At 26.7% G+C, this 25,782-nt stretch overlaps 2 protein-coding genes across 2 annotated transcripts; one reads left to right on the forward strand and one right to left on the reverse strand.

The window, feature by feature from the left end:
• Positions 1–1,832: 1,832 nt before the first annotated feature.
• On the reverse strand, positions 1,833–3,504 carry LOC103574993 (uncharacterized). Its single transcript, XM_008554577.3, has 2 exons — positions 3,320–3,504; positions 1,833–2,211 (listed from the first exon to the last, which is right to left on the reverse strand). Exons 1-2 carry the CDS (start codon positions 3,382–3,384, stop codon positions 1,953–1,955), a joined length of 324 nt encoding a protein of 107 aa, XP_008552799.1. The 5' UTR covers positions 3,385–3,504; the 3' UTR covers positions 1,833–1,952.
• A 1,565-nt stretch (positions 3,505–5,069) lies between these two features.
• Positions 5,070–20,728, forward strand: LOC103575049 (ras-specific guanine nucleotide-releasing factor 2). The gene is made up of 23 exons (XM_053738098.1): positions 5,070–5,097; positions 5,177–5,307; positions 6,016–6,138; positions 6,212–6,318; positions 6,941–7,088; positions 7,164–7,211; positions 8,352–8,590; positions 8,680–8,909; positions 9,695–9,891; positions 9,960–10,085; positions 10,167–10,269; positions 10,785–11,090; positions 12,418–12,614; positions 12,711–13,137; positions 13,216–13,755; positions 14,399–14,653; positions 14,918–15,145; positions 15,516–15,820; positions 16,533–16,693; positions 16,897–17,424; positions 17,500–17,782; positions 17,875–18,072; positions 20,495–20,728. Exons 1-23 carry the CDS (start codon positions 5,070–5,072, stop codon positions 20,726–20,728), a joined length of 5,142 nt encoding a protein of 1,713 aa, XP_053594073.1.
• Positions 20,729–25,782: the final 5,054 nt, after the last annotated feature.

The following is a 25,782-nucleotide window of genomic DNA, read 5'->3' on the forward strand; positions in this document are numbered from 1 at the left end:
CGTTACTGATTAACGTAATAACGATTAACGATATGATTATTATAATTTTGAATTAATCGAAAAAATAAAATCGTAAATTTGAAAAAAAAAAATAAAAAATAATCGATTTTTTGCTTTGTCGTAAATGCTTACGTCAAAATAAAAAAATTAAAAAAAAAAAAAAAAATATATACATATATAAATATAATTAAAATTAAACAAACAAAAAAAAATAAAAATATTTTTTTCGTTTATTTTTTATTAAAAATACAATAAGCCATATTTTTTTTACACATTGATAGTAAAATTATAATTATAATTATAATCAATTCGAAGTAAAATAAATTTCATCAATATCGTAAATAAATAAACAAAGATAAATACAAACAAACAATTATATTAAAATAATAATTATTAAAAAAATATAAAATTAATATTTAAATAAAACATTTATCTATATAGTTGTACTGTATGCGAATTTAGTGCAATCAATGTTTGTCTTGTTTTTTTTTTTTTTTTTTTTTTTTTTTATACTAGTGAGCGTAAATAGTACGAACTATAAAAGATATACGTTTGACTTTGATATGAATGAACTATTAAATTTATAACTTAATTATTTTTAATAAACGAATAAATAATGCAAAGAGAAATATCAACAATAAAAATATTAAAATAAAAGGAAAGAAACTACTAAGCCTTGCCAAAGTTCATCATTCGCGTCATAACTCGAATTATTTGTAACTTAAAAAATGTATCGAGTGCATTCCTTTTTTTTCTTTTTTATTTTATTTAAATATAAATTAATTTAGTTTTTATTTAATTATAAACAATAATTAATTAATTAAGTAAGTAATTAATTATAAATTAGTTAATAACATTAAACTGTTAGAAATGTACATAAATATACAATAACTCTTTGTAGTGTCTCTTTATTCATTTGGATTTTATCACCACGTATATTATTTATAATTCACATTTTATATATTATTATAATAATTATCAAATGTGGAATAGTTTAAATATAATTAAATTTATATATATATTCATTTTTTTATATTATTCAACGGTTACATTTCATTAGTGCTTTATTTAATCAATTAAAAATTAGGTCTATTTATAAATAATTAATTCATGTAAACCATTCAATTAATGTGTAATTAATTTAGTTTTGACTTAAAAATTTAATTATTGATGTTGGGAGCGGATCTGCACCCGAAAGTTTAAATTTTTGCCTCTGTTTGTGGGAAGACCCCAAACTGCTCTAAACTTTGATGTGGCTTGAATAATTAGAGTGCCTTACAGCTCGGAAAGTAGAAAATCTATCAGGGAATGAACAAGTGGATAATAGTTTGTTGGGAACCCGAACGATAACAACTGGAGGAAGCTCTTTACATAGGGTTTGGAGAAGTTGTATCCCATCTAAGCAACTATGTTGACCAGCGCTGAGGGACTGTACTACAGGGGGACTTTTCAAGCCCACTTCGACCAGAGTCTCTTTATTTCCTGAGATAGTAGTAGTGTTTGGTCCACAAAGGTAGGACTCGGGGTGGCTGTGGTTAGATATCACGCGCAATGAGGATTTTTGATTATACATCTGGTTAATGTCCACCTTAGTCGTCACTCGATTATATTTTTCAGCTAAAAGTGTCGTCTGGGTCGGAGATCAATCAATCTAACCGATAAATCAATCAGGTTTAAGTAGCAGAAATTTTCGAAATTTCGATTTTTTTTAAATTTTTCAATAGTTCTGTCTCTTATTAATATGAAAGTTCGAATTTGTCAAATTTCGAACCATTTTTTCTTACACGGGTAAGGCTGTAAAGAAATTTATTATTATAATTAAGACGGCAGAGTTAAATAAAATTTTAATTATTTATTAAAGAAATAATGATGTAAATTTAATAAATGATACAGTAGTCTTTTAAGAAAATTCAATAATCTACATTGATGAAAGGTAGTTTTCAATAACTAAGTTATTCCCAAGAATCTCTGACACGCAAATGAGCCAGTTGATCAACCCAACTGTAATGTTTTTGGAATAAGGCATTTCTCATTTTATTACGAACTTCGTTCATATCAATTGGTGGTTTAATTTCCTTCATATGATTTAATGATTGTGCAGTCGTTAGATAAGGATGACGTAAAATTAACATGTTCTCTTCTTCACGTTCATAATCATGGCGAACTCGCAATAGGTGCTCAAAACGAACTTCTGGTACTTTGCGGTTTTTTCTATTAAACAAACAAACAAACATAAATTCTATTTTCAATGATCTAATGATCAATATTATGACTAAAAAAGCAAACTTATGAATTTTTTTTCTGTTTTCACAATAATAATACGTATTATTATAAGTATTTATTTGAAATAAGCATATAAACTTCAAATAATGTTATATTTACATACTTTTTATAGTAATGTTGAATTTATATTAATAATTTGTAGTGGTCTGTTACTTTCACAATTATAAATTTAAATTCAATCACCTTCTACTTAATGTTTTTTTGAATAAGAGATTCCTGATTAAGAAAAATTATTTGAAATGATTCAAAACAATTTGAAATGTCTCGAAACAATTTGAAATGATTTGAAACAATTTGAAACGACTAATAAGCAATCATTTGTAATATCAATTATCCGTCTTTGGCAAGAGTTATCCCTGGGTCTAATTAAATCAGGCAGTATTGAGATTTTCAAGAATAAGATGTATGATTATCTACTAAATCTAGATTTTAAATAACGAAATTCATACCGGCGTATCATTGAACTTTATGTCGATCAAAATCTATTGTATTTTTGTCTGTATGACTGATTTAAATTCATTGTATTATTGTTGTTTGATCACTTCAAATTTTTATACTATTCTTGTAGGATCATCTGTATAATTACACTTTGCCATTCATGTGCTGGCATGAAAAATTTAATAAATAAAAAAAAAATAATATATATATATATACATATAGATATAGATATACACTTAGCATGGATTAAATCATTTTTCTTAATCAAGGATAGCAGTAGACAACTACTAATTTATATATATTTTTAGGTAAACAAATTCAATATTAGTTGAAAAAATTATAGAAAATAAATATATATAATTTTGAGTAAACAAAAAGATTCAAAATCTTAGTCCATAAAAGATGAAATTCAAAACTATTTAAAATACTGAATTAAAAATTTAAAAAATAATTTTCTTCAAATAGAAAAATTAGTTCATAAAACTTTAGTGTGAATATTAAACAATAATTATATTTGTTTATAAAAAATAAAAAATTGCCGAATATTTTGTATTTTAAATAACAATAGAGGAATAGGTTAAGTTTTAGTAATAAATACCCTCTGTATAATTTTCCATGAGGTTTTTTGTGTTTGTAATGCATAAGAAAAGCTGTCAAACGCATTTTTCAAATAATACCTTTGTATATTTATTTATAAATAAATAAATCTATATCCAATACTAATTTAAAATCCTTTAAATAATTTGTGATTAATAAAGTAGTTTTTTTGTACCAATGGACCAATAATTCCTACTCATGCGCACAAGTCTATGACGTACATACGCAATTAAATTTGCGCTAAATTTTAAAAAATCTTTACCCAGCCGATATTAAAGTTAAATTTCATTTCACAAACCACTTGATGTTCCTAAAATAAATTGTTACTATAAAAATTTGCCTCATTGCTTTTTTTTAGTCATAATCAATACAAATAATATTTTTTTAAATATTTAATTATTAAGTATCATAATTAAATATTTAAAAACATAGTAATTTATTATTTAAAAAATTTTTAATTTTTAGGCATCAAAAAATTCGAATAAAAAAACAATAAATTTATTAGAAATTTATCACATCTAGTGTAAATTACTTTCGCTTTTAATTTACTTTATATTTTGAATACTATTATTATTATTATTAATATTTTAGTGTCTGAAGTATAACAGTAGCTGTTGTTTCTTAATAACATAAAATTTTTTCCAAAAATAAACAAAACAAAAAAAAATTATAAATGGACTTGCGCGGAATATTCTGTCAGTGCGGCTGCGTTTTGAGCTTAAGTTTCATCTGAGGGAAGCTGTGAGAGGTAAAAAAAAAGTACATAGTTATTACCTAGTGCATATCCTTGGCCAATAGTATTATTATCAAGTGATTAATTCCATACATATCTGTTCGTTTTAGTGTAATTAATTTTTAATGTTAAAGCTACGATTTTAAAAGTTCAAATATTAATTTTTCCATAGACAATAAATTATAATATTTATTCTAAAATTACTCACCTTTTAATTATAAATTAATTACTATTTAGAATGGCAGTATTTACTGATCACTATCATTATATTAATTATCGTTTCTCAGTTTATACAGTTCATTCTTTTCCGTGTATAACTATAACAGTTTTTTGTGGATACTTATAATTATGTACACATTATTCTTATTATTAAATAACTATTCTATTTATTTCACATTTAAAAACTTCATTTATTCTCCTTTCATTATTTACTATACCTTTTTATAATTATCTCTACTTCTTCATCTGTAAAAATAAATTTATAAATTAAATCGAAATAAAAATTATAAATATATTTTTATTTAATGCTAACACTTCTTAATTATTTATTTTAATTTTAATAAAATAAAACTATTTCATTGCTTTTACTTCGAAGATTATTTTGTATCATATCCTTTTTTTTAAATAATCATCAGCTTGTTTTGGAGGACAGAGTTACAGAGAGGGGATAATATAGAGCAGGACAATTTGCGACCCGCGATATTTTTTTGTATTTACTTATTCAAATTTTATTCAATTTTTAAAATAATTGTATTTTTATCTTATGAATTTCTCTCCTTATTTTAATAAAATACATTTTAATTACTTATAAAAAACAAATAATTATTTAATTTTATATTTCAGAAATATTTTACTCTTCTTAAAAATTATTTTGAATAATTATTTATTGCATAAATGCATGTGATGTTGAAAAAAATTATTTTTCTAACGTGATTAATATTTTTAAAAATTAATTAATATTAATATTAATATATTATGTAATTAATTTAAAAAATTGTATTTAAATATTGGTATCATCATGTTGAGTCCGAAGATGCAAAAATCAGGTAAATGTTTTTTTATTTAATTATTAAATATTTAACATAATTTAATTTAATAATTTTTTTTAATTAATTCTATAAATAGTCAGAGTGAATGATTCTCAAATATTAATGCTATCAGAACGAGCTCATTATGACAATTCATTATCGGGTTATTTACATAAACGCACTGCTGATTTAACTAAATGGCAACTTCGTTGGTTTGTTCTTTATCAGGTATTTTATAATATTAAGAATAAGTAAATATATATTTATAAATAATCTATCAGTATATCTATCTTATTAAGAGGATAAGGAAAATTTTGTTCCAGTCATATCTATATGATAGAATAAGTTAATGCTATTAAATTTGGTATCGTTAGAAAGGTCTTGACTTGAATTTGTGCCTTTTCATGGTTCAAACTCTTTTTTATTGCCAAGTATCGAGATAAATAAATTTATCTATATCATTCGAGTTAAATTCAAATTACGCGGGAAAAAAGGTCGTATTTATTTTCTTTAAATAAATTAATATTTTAATTATTCTGTCACTGAATATCACTGAATATATATAACTATTATATATATAATTAAGAGAAAATAAAAAAATTTAGTCTACGCCGTCTTCTATAATAAAAATTAAAAAAATTGAATTTGGTATCAGTGAAAAAAAAATATAGAAGACTAATAAAAAAAATTTGACCGTGTAGATTTTTTTTCCACAATCCCATGATTATACAATCATCGACACCAATAAGCTTGCAAATTAATGATAAGATTTGTCTCATTAAATTTCAATGATAAAAATAAACAAAAGATTCTAGAGTTTATTTTCTAGCATAGATTTTACTAAACATTTAAATTCAAATATTTTAAAAATTTCGTAGTAATACTCCAGTCAGTGACTGTAGATTGCTCGTAATAATTATTACTATTATATTTTAGAATTTATTGTTTTATTATGACAATGAAGCTTTTTTACGTCCAAGTGGTGTCATTATGTTGGAAGGTTGTTATTGTGATCGGCTTATTACGACAACTAACACTGGAAAGGAATCAGACAAAAAGGTATTGTAATGATATGTCTTAAGGGGTTAGTTGATGACTCGTCTCATCTAAATTTATATCATTTTTCTTTTAGTTTTGTTTCGCGATATCGTATAGACGAGAAAACCAACGTCAATATGAATTGAAAGCTGACACGGAATCAAATTGTAAATTGTGGATTGATGCCATCAGAGATGCAAGGTATGTTTTTTTTTTATTATACCAGCATGTGAAATATGAACTAGATTGAAAATTATTAATACAGTTTTCGAAATAATTGATTTTTTATGGAAATTTAATACTTTTGATCGCTGTTTATTTTTAGAAAATAATTGTAAAGGGCTAAATTAGAAAAAAAAGTTTTCGTATAAATGGGAATTCCCTCGGGCTCTTGGAAAATTAATTTCCATAATCGGCTTTTTTTTTTAAGATATTTAAAGTAAGAGACGAACATCCGTTATCTTTTTTTCCATTACTGACCTACTAAAAATGTTGAATGTAAAATGAACGTAATTAAATTTGAATTTAAATAAAAAGTAATTTAAAGAATCCCATCCCGCTAAATTATTTAAATTTAATAAAATTATTTAATGACAATTCTTCTATACGGCAAAGTACTATAAATATGTTTAAAGAATCAATATCTATTATTAAAAAGCCCGTCTTACCTCGCTCTATTATTCAATCAGTAGACATAAAAAAAATATTTTTCATGTTCCCAAAATATTCTAATGAATTTTTTTTTCACAATTTTATTTTACATGGAAATATAAAAACAAAAATAACATGATAATATCATATGGACGGACATAAACATATAAAGTTTCAATAAGCTTTTATTACAAAAGGAAGAGCTGGAACAAAAACATTTGCATCTGTTACAAATAGTGGAGAGCGAAAAAACAGCTAAATGGCAATATACGCAGCAATGCGAAGAACTAACGTTCGAAATTAAAAAATTACGCTCTGAGGTATAAAATATTAATTGATTTTACCAGTGGGTAAAATGGATTTTATTGACAAATAAATTAAATTTCTGACCGTAGTTATGTATACTGAAACGAGAATTGCAATCAAATTCAAAATTTACTATCGTTTCAAATGATAATAACAATGGGGATGATGATGACGAGGCTGAAGATGATGATGAATATTATAACGACGAAGATGAAGATGAAGATGAAGATGATGATGATGATGATGATCATATTAGTAGCAGTGGTAACGTCAGTACTTTGACTGTCGGTGAAAAGAATACGAGTAGCATTAAAAAAGTCCATTCTCCGTCGTCAACTAAAGTAATTACTCCAACTACTTCTACTACTGCAACTACCACTGCAGTAAGTACATGAAGAAAAAAATATAGCAACTTTTATTTAAAAGTACACTGTAAAAAATTTGTGGAGTAAACGCGAAGTAGATGATTTTTTATTTATTTAATTCCCTCGGAGTGAATTTTACTCTGAAAGGGAGGTTTGGAAAATATTAATTATAAAAAAAATTACTGATATATAGTGAGCTTAGGTCTTTGATATTTCGACATTTATATTGAGTACGGAAATAATTACGAGCTCCCTGTCCATACTCACGCGAAATGATTTTTAAAAATTATAACCAGCTGATAATAAAACTTTGACAAATATAATTACACTGAGTCGCAAACTGTCGTATGATTTACATCAACCATACCACGAGATAACATTTCATATTGCACCGAAATATCAAAGATTCCCATAAAAACTATGTCACTACAGCTATTCAATAATTTAATATTTTCACTATGTATTATATATATATGAAATTATAATTTAGTGAGTTACTAAAACATTTTATAAATTAAAAACATAATATTTTAAGTTTAATTATTAATATCTCAATGAATTATTTATTTAAATAATTATGTTTATAATTAACAGCTGTTTCTATTAAATATAAATTTATTTAAGTATTAAAACTCCGGACCGGAGTGAATGCGGATTTAAATAAAATCCGCGTCACTCCGAAATCACTCGCCCAGAAAAAATCCCTATTCACTCCTTCTGCGGAATGATTTTTTTTTAAACTCCGGAACTCCGAGTAACGAAGCGAATTCGGATTTAAATTAAACCCGGATTCACTCCGGATTTTGTACAGTCTCTCTTTGTAGATTTAAATTACTATTCTGCAAGTAATTAATTATGTAGTGTATAAAATAATTTTAATTAATTATTAATTACATTAAAATTACAAAACAGGGTATTAAAACTAAAAATCGTCGTCATCACCGGAGGCGTAATTTAATTAATGTCAATGGTATTAAGAGTACAAATTGTTCTGGTGTATCATCATCAAATACTGCTGGTATTGTAGATATGGAGAAAATAAAAAAAGTTCAAAGTTTTTTTCGCGGGTGGCTTTGTCGCCGTAGATGGAAACAAATTGTTGAACAGTATATTAAAAGTCCCCATGCTGAAAGTATGAGAAAAAGAAATAGGTATATATTTATTTAATTAATAAATCTTTTAATTTAAAACAATAATTGTTTATGTAAATATTTAAATAATAATTAATTTAATTTTAAAGTTTGGTATTTCGGATGGTGGAAGCTGAGGAAGAATATACGGATCAAATGGAAGTACTTGTTAGTTGTTTTTTAAGGCCCTTTAAAATGGCTGCTAGTTCAAAAAGACCGCCTTGTAGTCATGAAGATGTCAATAGTATTTTTTTAAACAGTGAGACGATATTATTTCTCCATCAAATATTTCTCAAAGGTCTTACCTCACGCATGGAAAACTGGCCAACGCTTGTACTGGGTATGTATTTCATAGTATTGCCAATGTAATAAGGGTCTAAGAATATGAACTATGTAATTACTTGACCTTTTGTCACTTTGATACTATAAGGGCAAATACTATTTTTAATTTACTTATGTCTATATTTATATACCGATTTTATGTCATATAAATAGATACAATATTCAATTATTCGGTCTTTTGCGACTCGAGTGTTACAAGGATGTATATTTTAAAACTTTTTCTATGTCAAAGTTTAATATTTATAAATTGGGTTGAAGGAAGCGATCGTCTGTATATTTAGTATTTATATAAAAATTTATTATACATATTTTGGGTCCATTCCAAAATAACCGACAATAAAAAAAAATTTTCTCGTACACTCTAAAACCAAGTGTGTTACAAACGTATTATTTTAACACATATTAATTGTGTTCTATGTTTGACCATAAACGAAACTACAGTTTTTTGTAGTCACTTAAAACACGTTTCACGGTATATTAAATATCTATAGATTATGGCGTTTCAGTGTTATTTGGTAAGTGCGTAAATTTTGACTACACACTTGGTTTTACAGTATTACCCGCGGGTACCTTATTTATTTTTAAAATTTACGAAAAAATAAAATGCAAAAAATTTTTTTTCTTAAAGTTCATTTACTTGTTTTTTTGTAAAAAAAATGGTGTCTCATTTTGCCTCACTCACCCTTATATTGCACACATCAAGCGAAAATGCTGAGGGTGCTTTATGATTGATGTTTTTTTTTGTTATATATAAAGTAGCTAATTTAAAAAAATAATTAACAGGTGATTTGTTCGATATGTTACTTCCGATGTTATCAATTTACCAAGAATATGTCCGCAATCATCATTATAGTCTACAAGTATTAACAGAATGTAAACAATCTTCACCTTCGTTCGCCGCATTACTAACGCGCTTAGAAAATAAACCAGCCTGTCGGGGTCGGTCTTTAGAAACTTTTCTCACCTATCCAATGCACCAGGTAAAAATTAATACTATTGTCTTTTTCAATTATGGAGAATACTTAAAAATAAAATTACTTTTTTACAGATTCCACGATACATTATTACTTTACATGAAGTATTAGCTCATACACCCCATGACCATGTAGAACGTAAAAGTCTTGAAAATGCGCGGCAACAATTAGAAGATTTGTCACGACAAATGCATGATGAAGTATATATAGACATATATATGTATAATTGACTCAATTATATTAATTGTTGTTTTATAAAAAAAAATTTTTATTTACGACAGGTCAGCGAAACAGAAAACTTGAGAAAAAATTTAGCTATTGAGAGAATGATTGTTGAAGGATGTGATATACTTTTAGATGTTAATCAAGTATTTGTAAGACAAGGTAATTTAATAAATTATTTGTATGCCATGTTAACATATTACAAAAAGTTAAAATGAACATCACGCACGCGCATCTGTTTAATTTTTTCTGGACACTAACACACCATTGCTAGGGGTACACACTAATAATCGATAAAATTTATGATAAAAATTCTTAATTTATTTGATTGTGCGCGCGCAATTTGTTTAGTATAGACCTATACATATATTCTTCCCACTGTATTATTATTTTTGTATTACGTGTTTAATATTTTCATCGACTCTTCTGGACTAAGTACTTAATATAAATATATAAAATTTTATATATATTTTATGTGCTAATTTAAAAGTGTTATGATATATGTCTGTAATAAATTTTCTAATTCAATTGTGTGTCTATAAATGTATGTAAAACCACGTGTTCAAATGCGTACATTCTATTATCATCTTTACTATAAATATCTTGATAATATTCTATATATATATACATATATATATGCATTTTTTTATAATAGTAATAATAATTATTTAAAACAGGAACGCTTGTTCAAATTTTGGACAAATCTCATGGAAGTAGTAGTAGTACTGGTGGATTACTTTGGAGTAGAACAAGTGCGATAACTTTTGGACGAAAAAAAAATAATAATCATAATGGGGCATTGAGACAGTGTTTTCTATTTTCAAATCATTTAATTCTTACAATACGACAACAGTCTGATGGGGATGATTTGGGTCGATTAACTATTGTACCTGGTACTGGTAAAATTCCACTGTGTGATGCGATACTCATAGAGGATCCGAGTGAACAAACTATATCAGCAGCTGCGGCATTTGACGATGATGGTAAATTATTATTATTATTATTATTACTATTTATTATTTTTTTTTTTTCAAGCTTTTAAAAAATATTCAAAAATTACTGAAAAAAAAAATTGAGAGAAAGGTTGACTCTGTGAACCGGTTCTCAAACTTCCCTATGTTTGTAATAAGAGATTTTGAGCTTATTTAAACAACTAAATGTTAAACTTCCCGCTTCGAAAATTTAAAATTTTCAAAAACAAGGCAGTAATTGATTCCGCGCATGTGCCCGCGCTCGTTTTTAATTTTGCGAATAGGAGTTTTGATTGAGAGGAAAGCTTGGACAAAAATTACTATACCCTTCTTAATATAATAAATGAACTTGAAAGCTGATTTCATAAGCGTTACTTTTTTTCAAATTTCTCACGTCACTTCTTCTCGTTTGACTGAATGACGAAGCAAAAAAGACGACTCGTTAAAAATTATTACGACTCACTAAAAAAAAACTTATCGCTTATAAGCTTTTTGTTTCAAAGTTAAATCTTAAATTTTTTTATTAATGTCAGTTCAAAGTAAAATAAAAAAATTTTAAAATTTTTTTCTCATCTTTCAGATTATTTTTATTATAAAAATTCATTGTATTAAATTTAAGAAAAAAATGTAATCACCATAAATATAAATTATAAGCTTATCTATTTTTATCAAAATTAATTTTCTTATCAGTATTTAAAATAAATTTAAAAATGCAGTACACGAAGAGAAATTTATCGTAACAATTACAATATATTATGGGAATGGTTCCCATAACGCATGGTAACCGGTTTTTTATAGGATTGGATATTTGTTTATGGGAGCTATTCCTATGAATATAGTAAGCTTTACCATAATTGCACGACTCATGGTACGAAACATCAGAGTGTGCTTTACGATCGAAAAATTTTCATTCACATGCGGTATGGGAACTGTTACCATAATCATGGGAATTGTTCCTATACTTATGGGAACTTTTCCCAGAAAGTATGAGCCTATATCCCATAATTCCAAGTAATCATTACCATAACGGTATGCATACTGAAATAATCAGTAGCAGCTACCGAAAATTAATCAGTAGCAGCTACCGAAAATTAATCGGTAGCGGTTACCGAAAACTAATCGGTAGCGGCTACCAATCATTGTTTTTAGTGTGGGAAGATATTTCAGAAATGTACTAGGAACAGTTACCATAAATTTCTCTCCGTCTAGATGTTTTAAAAATTGTAATAATTTACATCCAGAGAAAATACTATACTTATAAATAACAAATATTTTTTTATTTGATAAGTTAATTATTTAATAATTACCAAAAATATATTTTCTGTTTCAAATTAAATAGAAATATCAGTTTGTTCCTTATCAAGTGGCTCAACAGCATCAGCAGTATTTAGTGAAAGTAGTAGTATTTTTTATGGCAGTAGAAGTAGTAGTACTGGTGGAAATACTTCCTTTGGAAACCGTGATTTTAAAATTATGTTAGATACTAAATTAGGTGGTCCATTAGTTACAATTCATCTTTTAGCTCCAACAATGCAGGTAAATATTCATTTATTCATTCAAAAATATAATAAACTAACCAAAAGTTAAATAAATAAATAATGCTTTGTTTTTTTTTTCTTATATTGAAAACAGGAAAAAGCTGCATGGATAAGTGATATAAGTCAATGTATGGATAACGTACACTTTAATAATTTACTTGGTCATTCAATAAATGGCGGTGGTGGATCTTTGTCATCATCTTCATCAGACACAAGTTCTGCAGTGATAATGCCGCATTCAATAAAGAATGATCCAAAATTATTTAATGACGATGTTGATATAAGATTTAGCCAAACATTAAACTCATGCAAACTTCCACAAATACGTTATGCAACACCTGAAAGACTATTGCAACGACTGACTGATTTAAGATTTCTCAGTATTGATTTTTTGAATACATTTTTATTAACATATCGTGTTTTTACTGACAGTGTCACAGTGTTAGAGGCGTTGAAAAAAGTTTTTTATAATTCCGACTCTTCAGCTCATTTGTCTTTTCCTACGGCAGAAACTTCTCAGTGTCATAAAAAAATTGAAGAAGAAACTGCTGCTACAACTGTCAATTCTTGTAATTCGCTTGATAAAATTAACAATGAAGTATCTAATAAAGATCAAGTAGCTTCGACTTCCGGTGCCAATCAGCATCAGTCCTCAATGCTAGATGATCAAAAACAAAATAGTTATACATTACGTAGAATAAGCGGAGCTAGTTCTGTTTCTGGTTATGAATCGTCTGAAATAAGTGATTCGCGTGATCAAGTATTAGTACGTAGTAATAATTGTTCTTGTCATCATGAACCCATTTTATTATTACCCAAGTCAATATCGACATCAACAGCATCAGCATCAAATAGTAACAATAGTAATTTTAATTGTAAATTTAAAGAAGAGGAAGAAGATCATCACCATTACCATCATCATTCAGTATCTAAAAATGATGATTGTTTAAGTAAAGCTAAAAATAATAATGGCGATGTTAAATCAGGACAATCTTTAATAGATAAACAGCAACAATCATCGACTGCCAATAATTTTAATGTTAAAATAGACAATGAAAATGATAGTACGCTATCAAGTTATCTTACAATACCTAAAGCCAATATGACTGGTTCTTCATCAAGTTCTGAGACATTAACAGGTACTGTTTATTTGTTATTAGTAATAAGTAGGGAGACTTAAATAGGGTACGGAAAATTGTGCTCAACAATAAGAATAAAGGAAAATAATTTCCTGTATCAAAATGACGATCGCGAGGAAATTCACGTGAATTTAATTAAAAGACATATTCAAATATTGAATGTCATAAAAGAATGTCGAAATTAAGTTTGTGAAAAAAATATGTCAATAAGACAATCAGCAAGACCTTCGGGAAGACAATTAGTAAGAACACCAGAAAGACAATTAGCAAGACCATTAGCAAGTCTTCCTGTTTCTTTGCTAATTTTCTTTTTAATTGTCTTGTTGATGGTCTTGCTAATTGTCTTGCTGGTGGTCTTGCTAATTAGTCTTTCTAATTGTCTTGCTAATTCTATTACTAATTGTCTTTCTGGTGGTCTTGCTAATTAGTCTTACTAATTGTCTTGCTAATTATCTTACTAATTTTCTTTCTAGTGGTCTTGCTAATTGATTTGCTGGTGGTCTTGCTAATTAGTCTCACTAATTGTCTTGCTAATTATCTTACTAATTTTCTTTCTAGTGGTCTTGCTAATTGTCTTGCTGGTGGTCTTGCTAATTAGTCTTACTAATTGTCTTGCTAATTATCTTACTAATTTTCTTTCTAGTGGTCTTGCTAATTGATTTGCTGGTAGTCTTGCTAATTAGTCTTACTAATTGTCTTGCTAATTATCTTACTAATTTTCTTTCTAGTGGTCTTGCTAATTGTCTTGCTGGTGGTCTTGCTAATTATCTTACTAATTGTCTTTCTAGTGGTCTTGCTAATTGTCTTGCTAATTATCTTGCTAATCGTCTTTCTGGTAGTCTTACTAATTATCTTGCTAATTGTCTTGCCGGTGGTCTTGATAATTGTCTTGTTGATAGTCTTGCTAATTATCTTGTTGATTATCTTACTGAAATATTTTTTTTCACAACCTTAATTTCGACATTCTTTTATGACATTTGATATTTGAATATGTCTTTTAATTTAGATCACGTGAATATCCTCGCGGTCGTCATTTTGATATAGGAAAATTTGTGCGAATACTCTTCTTTTATTCTTATTGTTGAACACAAATTTCTATACCCTGGTTATTACTATATATTTGTTGATAAAATAAATTCTGGTAATATTGTTTATGATATAGATATGATGGTCAATAATACTCCACCATCAGCTCCTTCATCACCTAGCAACAAAAGCTCTATTACTTTAATTGACTCTACTGGTTGTGGTAATGCTGCTGATAGTAACGATTCATCAAAAGGTTTTTTTACTACCTCAATTGATGATAGCCATAATTCAACACGTAATGTTTCTTCGCCGGAACAGAAGAGAAAAATTGAAATTATTGAAAAAAATTTTTCTACTAATGGTTAGTTCATTTTATTTATTTACCAGAAAGTTTTCGGTAGTTGATCACTATACGGAATAAATATTCAAATATTAGCCCCACATTGATATTTTATTTTTAGAATTATTATTCATGCAACGCATGAACTATGGCCTTTAACGACTTGACTAAGAGCTTTTTTTCAAGAGAACTAAATTTCTTACAATATTGTTCCATATCCGTTTATTTTATTTTTCAAATAATTTAAAAACTACTTAATCGATTAGTGTAAAAATTTCACAAACTTGTGTTATTTATAAATTCTTTGAATTTTGGTGAAAAATGATTAAAACCCGTTGATCCGCTTAGAAGATTAAAAATTAAGCAACCGATAAAACATCCTGATTTACAGATTCGCAGTCAAATTATTCACCAAAAACTCCTACTTCAAGATCGAAATTTACTGGGACTGTTACTGCCGAGACACCAATTGGTTCTCGTAAAAAATATGACACAGATAAAAATGAGTCATGGACAGTCACTGTGACGTCAGATGACGACAGTTCATTATCTTCACCTTTAATTAATCAACCTCATCACAATCGTCGTCATGTCGAACAACAGCAACAACAACATCGAGCATCCGTTGTTTCAGCTCCACCGATAGCAACTTACGACAGTCGTCGTAGTAGTGGATCGATTTCGACTATCGTGGGGGTAAATTTTTTTTTCTTTTATAATAACGATTAAAATTTAAAAATATTGTCTTATCTATATCTCTATATCTATATCTTATTAAGAGAATAAGTAAAATTTTGTTCCAGTCATATCTATATGATAGAATAAGTTAATGTTATTAAATTTGGTATCGTTAGAAAGGTCTTGACTTGAATTTGTGCCTTTTCATGGTTCAAACTCTTTTTTATTGTCAAGTATCGAGATAAATAAATTTATCTATATCATTCGAATTAAATCCAAATTACGCGGGAAAAAAAGGTCGTACTTATTTTCTTTAAATAAATTAATATTTTAATTATTCTGTCACTGAATATCACTGAATATATATAACTGTTATATATATAATTAAGAGAAAATAAAAAAATTTAGTCTACGCCGTCTTCTATAATAAAAATTTAAAAAATTGAATTTGGTATCAGTGAAAAAAAATATAGAAGACTAATAAAAAAAATTTGACCGTGTAGATTTTTTTTCCGCAATCCCATGATTATACATTCATTGACATCAATAAGTTTGCGAGTTAATGATGAGATTTGTCTCATTAAATTTCAATAATAGAAATAAACAAAAGATTCTAGAGTTTATTTTCTAGTCTATTCAAATCATATTTTATAAATTTGACAGTAATATTCGGACAGTCATATAGTGACTCTATGTTGCTCATTATTAAACTAAAAATAAAAAATTTTAGAATTATTGGACTGGCAGAAGATCATTTCAAGAGGGTACTGGTAAAAATTCAAAATTGTCATATGGTTTTCAATCTACGCCTCATTATCATCATGATATACCTCCACAAGTATCTAGAAAAGCTGGTGTTGTTATTACTAGTTCTCGTCAAAGCCACAGAAGGTATATTATATTTTTTGACAAACGTATTATACGCCTATAAATAGGGAGCTTGAAAAAACGGCAAACTTTTTTACGCATTATTAGAACTCTATAAAAATCGGATAATTGTTTTTATATTGAGAAGGAACTTTTGAGATATCTAAAAAACTGTTTTTTGGAGCACCCTAATATATATCAATAATCTATAATTATTTGAAATATAGGAGGAGTACATCTACTGCAGCAGCAGCATTCGCCATAGCGACATCAGCTTCCAGTAACCCACCAGATATTATCAGTAGTAAATCGTCTGAATACTCAGGTGATACCGCAAGTAGTAAATTACATCGTGTCGATGGCGCGTGTATTATTGACAGAAATCGACGCAAAGAGCCTATTTCAACAGCAGCAACCATGCGTGTAATAAATGTACTAAGACACTGGGTTTCTAAACACGCACAGGATTTTGAGTTGAATAATGAACTCAAAAATTTAACGATAGAATTTTTAGAAGACATTGTAGACAATCAAAATTTGTTGCCAGCAGAGCATAAGGCTGCTAATCAATTGTTGCGATTGTTAAATAAAGAAGAATCTGAAAGTAATAAAATTGATTTAGTCCGTTTATTATTACCACCGTCACCATCGCGCACGATACAAACTAAAGAAAATATTGAAACTCTGTCTGCACTAGAAATAGCTGAGCAAATGACTTATTTAGATCATAAAATATTTATAAATATTTCAAGCGAGTAAGTACTCATTTTATTTACTAATAAAGTTATCAAGCAGTGAATTGTAAATTTTTATAATTTTTTAAACTCCAGGGAATTTCTTGGACAAGCTTGGATGAAAGCGGACAAGACAGTTCGTGCACCTCACATTATATTGATGACAAAAAGATTTAATGAAGTGTCTCAATTAGTTGTGTCGGAAATTATCCGAAGATCAAATTTATCGGCCAGAGTTCTTGCCATTGAAAAATGGGCAGCAGTGGCTGATATTTGCCGTGTACTGCATAATTATAATGGCGTTTTGCAGATATGCGCTGCGTTTACCAACAGCAGTGTTTATAGATTGAAGAAAACTTGGGAAAAAGTTTCTAAAACGGTTCGTTTATTATTATATTTATCTATTAAAATTAATAATTCCATTTATTGAAATTGATGATCTGACATTATTTCTGTTTTTTTTTGTTTTAGACAAAACAAACAATTGAAAGATTACAGAATATTGTTTCATCTGATGGGCGTTTTAGAAATTTAAGAGACGCATTGCATCGTTGTGATCCGCCCTGTATTCCTTATTTGGGCTTATATTTAACCGACTTGTCATTTATCGAAGAAGGTACTCCAAATTTTACAGATGATGGCCTTCTTAATTTCTCGAAAATGCGGATGGTAAGTAAATTAAACAAATTAGTATTTATTATTATTCAAAAATAAATTTTATGTTTGCGAGGGCTGACATCTCCCGACTGAAATCGCGTTTAACCCATGCCACGCACGATATTTTTCATATTACCTGTATTTCAAATATGCAAACTTAAGTAATTTAACAATCACACCAATGGCTTTTTTAAATTTAATAATTTTTTTATTGAAATTCACTTTTTTTTATTCCTTTTCACCATACTTGTGCCGAAAGTTTACATTCCTGCCCTGTTTAGAAGAAAAAAATCGTAATTTCCTTTTATGAGAATACAAATGATAAAAATTAGCGCATGCGCCATTCTTCCCACAAACAGAGGCAATAGTATATTACACATCTAGGGCAGCAAAGTAAGAAATGTCTCAGATCATATGTAATTGTTGGCCGAGGCGAAGTCGAGTAGGCAATTATACGCGTGGATTGGAATGCTCTACTTCCTCTCTAGGTATGTAATATACTAATTGTTCCGTCTAATCAGGGCAGGAGTTTAAACTTTCGGTGCAGGTATGGTGATAAGATATAGTGGTACAATATTTATTGTTGTTACTTAAAAATGCTGAGCACATGACAATGACTATATGATAAAATAATGAAATAATAAAGTTTACATATTGTATGATAATAAAACTCAATTTTAGTTTGTATTCAATCGTAGAACTATATCTTAATCTATTTACGCGAGTAAATCTGTGAAACTATGTCAAATTAGTTGGGAATGCAAATTTAATTTTAAATTTCAAATGAGAATTTAATTTTATCAATATTTATAAATTCATTTCAGTTCTGTTAGAATTTCGATCTAATTCGTAACAATCGATTTCGTTTAGTCAATTTATTCCGTTATACCTTTGTGAATTTATTTTTATTATTTTCTATTTGAGTCTATTTGAATCCATTTAAAATAATTTCGTTTCTTGTGAAAAAGACAAAAAAATAAAATCGATTTCATAAAATTTTAAATTACCCGCACCCTATTCAATTTATTGCTTTATACCATCAGACTTTCATTAAATTTAAAATTATTTGTTATTTATTTAAATTAAGACTGAAGAATTAAAATGTTATAAAAGTGATGAATAACAATATTTTAAAAAATTTTACATGATGAAATCAGCAAAGTAATGTTTCTTAACGTTCATATGAATTTTATTTTTTATTAAGGCGGTATTCTATTTGGGCGCTCAAAAAAAGTTATTTTTCATGAATTTTTAATGCGATTATGAACAAAGATGTACAAATAGGGTTTATTAGGCTTAATGAATATACTATTAAAATACATTAAAAAAAAATTTATTACATATTTTATACACTTTTAACATACAAAACCATTATTCGAATACAGCGCCTCGATTAATACACGGAAAATAATAAATAGTACTAGTTACTGTTTTACGCAGTAATCGACGCGTATGGTGAAAAATATGGTGAAAAATACATTATAATATGATTAATTTATATTAAAACAGGAGTGTCATTTCTTAACACGTACTATTACTTTTTAAACAGTAACCAGTGCTATGCGACACAGTACATGAAACATATGACTGGTTACTGTTAAAGTTACTGTTAAAGTCGTCGTTCATAGTTCAAAAGCATACAAACCTCCAGCACAGCTTTTGTTGCTGTGTACAATGCGAGAACTTACTATTCAGTGACAGAAATGGTTACTTAGATTTCGTAGATCTCATTAACCTCCAAAACAGTACTCAGTCCAGTTCTGACGTGAACGGTTACTAACTTCATATATGCCTGAAGTGTCAAAAATAATAAAAACAAATATGAGGTTAGTAACCGTTCATTCCTTATATTTTCGTCGATTACTGCGCAAAACAGTAACCAGTACTATTTATTTTTTCCACACTGTGAAAAATTTCCATTAAATTTTACTATGGTTGCATTGTAACCCCGGACCATAAGAAAACTGGTACAAAATTTACAAGTGTACCATAGTAAACGTATGCGCATAGGTCCCAATTGTGTCGTCTGCGCATACCGTTTACTATGGGACACTTGTAAATTTTGTATCAGTTTTTTTATGGTTCGGTGTTATAATGCACCCATAGTAAAATTTGTTGTAAATTTTTCACGGTGCATGTAAGTGGATCTGCGCTTCGTGTTAAAATTTCAAAAATGGTCAATCTGAAACAGAAATTTTTTGAATTTTTTTAAGTGTAGCATTTTTTGAATTTAAAAATGCTACATGTATATCTTTATTCATAATTTCATTAAAGGTTCATAAAAAACAGCTATTTGAGCGCACAAAGTACCTAGAGTATTGCATTAAGATCGAAAAACGAAAAAAAGTATAAAATTAAATATTTTCGAAATATTCAAACCTGAATTGAGTCTTATCAGTAATTGATTATTACCCGATGGGATATTTATTTATAGATTGCTCATGTGATTCGAGAAATTCGGCACTTCCAACAGACGCCCTACAAAATAGAGCTAATAACTAAAGTAACAAACTACCTACTCGACACAACATTACTTCTTGACGAAGATGATCTATATCGTATGTCTTTGGAAATAGAACCGAGAACCTCCAGACTCAGTAATGCAACTTTTATTAGTATCCCTCCTACCACGAGCATTATTCACAACAATCAAACTTCAACAAAATAAATCAAAGTACTTTATTTTTTACAATCTCTATAAATATAAATATAAATATCAAAAGTTAATAATATACAATCTTGAAAGTACAATAATTTATAAGAATTCGCCTACTATACAAACTTCAAAACACTTGTTTTCCATATCTGCTGTTATTATATTACTATACATTCTACTGATAACAATTATGAATAAACCTGATGAATGAGGCCCCATTTATTTTTACAATAAAATATACACATAAAAAAAAATCAATGAATAAAATTTGTTCAGTTTTTTTTTTATTTATTTATACTATAATTTTTTTTCGTCTGTCCTGTAAATGCGAATCTGAATATAGTGAACTTCAAAATTTGAGACAGTGTCAAACTTTGAGTTGACATTTTCGAACCTTTATGTAGCCTTCTAACATTAAAAATTAAAAATAATTAAATTTGAATTATAATTTTGTCGCACCTTAATAAATATATACAAAATTTTTGAACAATATAGGTTCTATAACAGATGAAGTATATAATTTTCATAAATTTTGTGTCATTTTTTTTAAAATTCGCAGTACATAGAAAACAAAAGCTACAAAAATAAAATAAAATACGTTTTGCTATTTTTTATGTTTAAAAATCGGAGCCGTCATATAGAAGTTTATCAAATTCTTATTATTCCTTTCGCTTTTACAGTCATCATCCTAAAAACATACATTATCTGTGATTTTTGACATATTTTAGCTTTAAAATTCTATGTATAATTGTTGACGATAAATCTTTAATAACAAAAGTTATAAATACACTATTTAATATATATATATATATATATATATATATATATATATATATATATATATATATATATATATATATATATATATATATATATATATATATAAATATTGATTATTGTATTACATAAAACAAAAGTTGAATTATATGAAATGTTTACGTGTATGCGGTTTACAAACAATAGAGTCCTTGAACTATTACATATATTTATAATTAAAATCAAAACTGAAATTATTAATCTAATTAGAGCGTCATTTTTCAGCAATTTTTTTTTTCTTTAATTGAACATTCTTTATGCTCTAAAAAATTCTCCGAGCCTTTAATCAGACTTTTCAAAGGTTACATACTTTATAACTGTGCTATTTAAAATATTAAAAGATATTTATTTTTTTCTTCATGGCAATTTATTATTATGTATTAAATTTTTTCCAACTTTATTAGATATACACTATTATAGAACATTGGATTCTCGATAAAAGAGTCCTTTGAGTCAATATATGCAAGTTTTTTTTAAAGAAACTTAATTTTTTATTGAAATTCCGATAAAATTTCTTGCACCGTTGAAGTTTTTAAGTGACATATATCGAAAGTAAATGATTATTTTATAGAGAATCACGTGATCCACAAAAAATTTAAGAATTTAAAAAGTTAAAGGCTTTTCAAAATTATAACCTAAATACATAATTTAATTGTTTCTTTTCAAAGTTCAGTATTTTGACTTTTGAAACTTTATGATGAGTTCTGAATATTTTTAGATGAAAGTAAATAGAAATGCAAGAAAAGTTTTCTGTTTTTTTTTTTTTTTTTTTTTTTTTCTAAAGAGTGATTATAAACTTCAACGCTTACTTTTGACATTCTAATTAACTCATTAACGTCCGTAGAAAACTCAGCAGAGATAATATTTTTTAGATCTCACAAAAATACTTTAGAAGTTGAAAAAGATAAATTTTCTCTGCATAAAAAAAAATATTTTTAAGACTATTAGTTATTCAAGTAAATATTATAAAAAAATTTTATTTCAAATCATATAATATGAGAAAGTTGGGTAAATGGAACTTTAAATTATTTTCAAAAAATTTTTGAATCTAATATCCACTATACTATTTTTAATTCTAAAAAGTATACATGGAAAAAAAAGCAGTTGAAAAATTACAGTTTCTACAGTGAAAACAGGCCTTCGGGGCAAAAATCTTTAAACATTAAAGCTTCAACTGTAATTTTAGAAATTTATTATAGTAATAAAATTAATACAATTTTAAGCAGCAAATTTTACAGTTTAAAATGTAATTTTAGTTAAATAAATTTTTAAAGCATTATTTACTTTTTATTTTGAATTGCTGCTTTATTTAAAAATTAATAGTTGATAAGTAAAACTGTAAAAATTAAGATTTATTGGTTATGTATTTTTTGCTTTCTGAAATAATGCCTCTTATTTATTGATAACATAAAAATTACACTGTGAGTTATCAATTGTCGAGAATGATTAATGATCTGAGAAAAATCACAGCTCGCACTGTAATTTTTAAATTCTATATCTTAAGAAGAATACTACTATACAAAATAGTAATATTAACGATCGAAAATGTAATTTTAACTAATTTTATAATAAAATTAAAAATTATAAAATCTGTTTAGTATAGAGAGCTGGACAATGTCGAGTTTGAAACTGTAATATTTATTATGCCTGAAAAATGTAATTTTTACAGTTTCAGAGTCACAGCATTTTACTACTATACGAAACTGTAATAAATACAGATATCAGTTCAATTTTTCAACTGCTCTTTTTTCCGTGTATGAAAGTGTACAGTATTTTAATACATCCTCTCATTTCTGCATAAAATAACAGTGACACTGAAAATATTCTTTCTCAGATGTTTTAAGAGCCGAAGATTAAAATTCTGTCGATAATAAAAAATTTTTTTTAACCGCTAGAATAAATGATTGACAATAAGAAATTACTCCTCTAAGTTTTCTATGGGCGGTGATGTGTTAAATGTAAACGGATTTTTTTTTTAAATTATATCACCGAAATATTTAACACATATGATGATAAAACAAGAAAAATTGCTGCGATATGACACTCAAGTAATATTTAAATAAAAGCGAGATTCTTTGTTATTAAATATATATTGCTCAAACGATATTATGTATATATTTTTATCGATTGACAATCAAAATATGACTTTCAAATAAATATTCATGGCTGATAGCTGAAAAAAGATTTAAAAAATTGAATAAAAAATATAAAATAATTATTCCGACTTTAAAACTGTTGATACATTATATATATATTTATATTATCCGTTGATCTTCAAAAAAAGTGTATTAAAATTATTCATCTGTGCATAAATAAACAATATACGTATATATATGTAAATGAATTTATATAGTTCTATTTAAATATCACATTATGACTTTGAAAAAATACTGAATAATATTCATAAATATATAAATATTTAGTTGGGAGGTATTTTATTATAATTACTGAGAGCAATTATTAAATTTTACTCATGATCATTCTATAAAATATATTTCGTATTAAATGGAAAAAAAAAAAAAACAAAAAAAAAAACATTAAGATTGTAAGCTGCCATTTTCATGGGTAAATATATACTGATAAAATATTTATGAAGAAATTGTTACTGTATTATTAAATTATATAAGACTTATATTATTTTTTTTGCACTTGTAATTTTTTTTTTTTTATTTGTTTTTGTTATTTTTAACTTTATAATTGCGTGCGAAAATTACTTCTATATACGTAACGATAAAGCCTAAAAATAAGGAATAAAAAAGTTATTACATTGTTTATTAAAGTTGTTGAAAAGTTTAAAATTACTGCGAGTGAAATATATATAGCGTGTATTATAATTAATTATGGTGAGTAATTAAAGTGAATGAATAGTAGGAGGAGGAGTTTGGAAGTTATATAAAAAATTTAATTACAGATATGTTATATTGAAGAGAAAAATGATATTATGAATGTTTGAACTATGTTGCTATATGAATATTATTAATTAAGGGTATTCTTCTATTGAAATGATCGAAACGTGGTTAGGTATAATTGATAATTTTATTCAACTGAAGAAATAGATGAAAAAAATATTCTGTGTATATACTTTATGTTTGGTAATTTATTTTATAAATTGCATTTTGTTGGTATTTCAATGAGAAATTCTGCCATGCTGTGGTATTATAAATTAACAGAACTTATAAAAGTCAGTCAAAGTGCGGGCGGAATTATTTTCAATAAAAACAAAATTCATAATTGAAATATATGAGTATAATTATCGTGGACTAAAAATGTAACGAAAAATTAAGACGATTCAAATGACGAGTTTTTAAATAAAGTTACAAAGATTAAATGCTTTTTTTTTTTACATATTGTTGATTAAAAAAAAAAACAGAGCATCTGAAATAAGTAATTTTTTACAGCGCGATAGTGAGTAATGAGTGCAAGTATAAAGCTTGAAGAATTTACTAAATCGGTAAATAAATGAATTTATTTAACTGATGTCAGTGCCAAGAAAACTGTCCCGAGATAACTACTGCGGCGTTTCTTTTGTTCTATTTACTTTTACCCGCCCTTGAGTCACTTAAATGTCTAATTAAATCTACACTTTTAGTTATTTGTGACCGAAAATTTTCCACAACATTCTTTAAATTTAGTACAGCGTAAATGTAAAAATATGAAAAATAACAGATGTAACGAGTTTTTATAAAAATGTTCTAGCCGTTGCTTCTCGACTGTCACTTCCGCTCGCCTGCCTTCGCTCAACGAATTTATTCTTTTAAAAATTTTATGAAAAAATTTTCACTCTTTAAATCTTTCACCATAAAATTATAAGAACAACATTTTTTTTCTCTTCATTTCAATAGAAGAATCCCCTGATAAAAATTTATTTTATTATTATTTTTTTAATTATCGTATAATAATAATTGAATTATTATATTGGACCAATTATTTTATGTACAATCTCTTGATTCATATCACTTAAACCGATTAAAATTTAATTCAATTAATCTATAAAGTTTATCATAAGCATATTGAATGTTGAATCTACTAAAAATGAAATTATACATTAAACTACCTCTATACATTTTATTTTGAATAAACAAATAAATTATAAATAATGCTTATTTTATTAATAAAATAAACTAAAGATGTGATCATTTGTGTAAGTGTGTACATTAATTGATCAAATATCAATTACATAAATTACACGCCATAAGATGTTAAATAGATATGTTAAATGTATTTGTGGTGTATGACACACTCGGGTTATT

The sequence above is a fragment of the Microplitis demolitor genome, chromosome 1 (genome assembly GCF_026212275.2).
Source record: "Microplitis demolitor isolate Queensland-Clemson2020A chromosome 1, iyMicDemo2.1a, whole genome shotgun sequence".
Classification (NCBI taxonomy): domain Eukaryota; kingdom Metazoa; phylum Arthropoda; class Insecta; order Hymenoptera; family Braconidae; genus Microplitis; species Microplitis demolitor.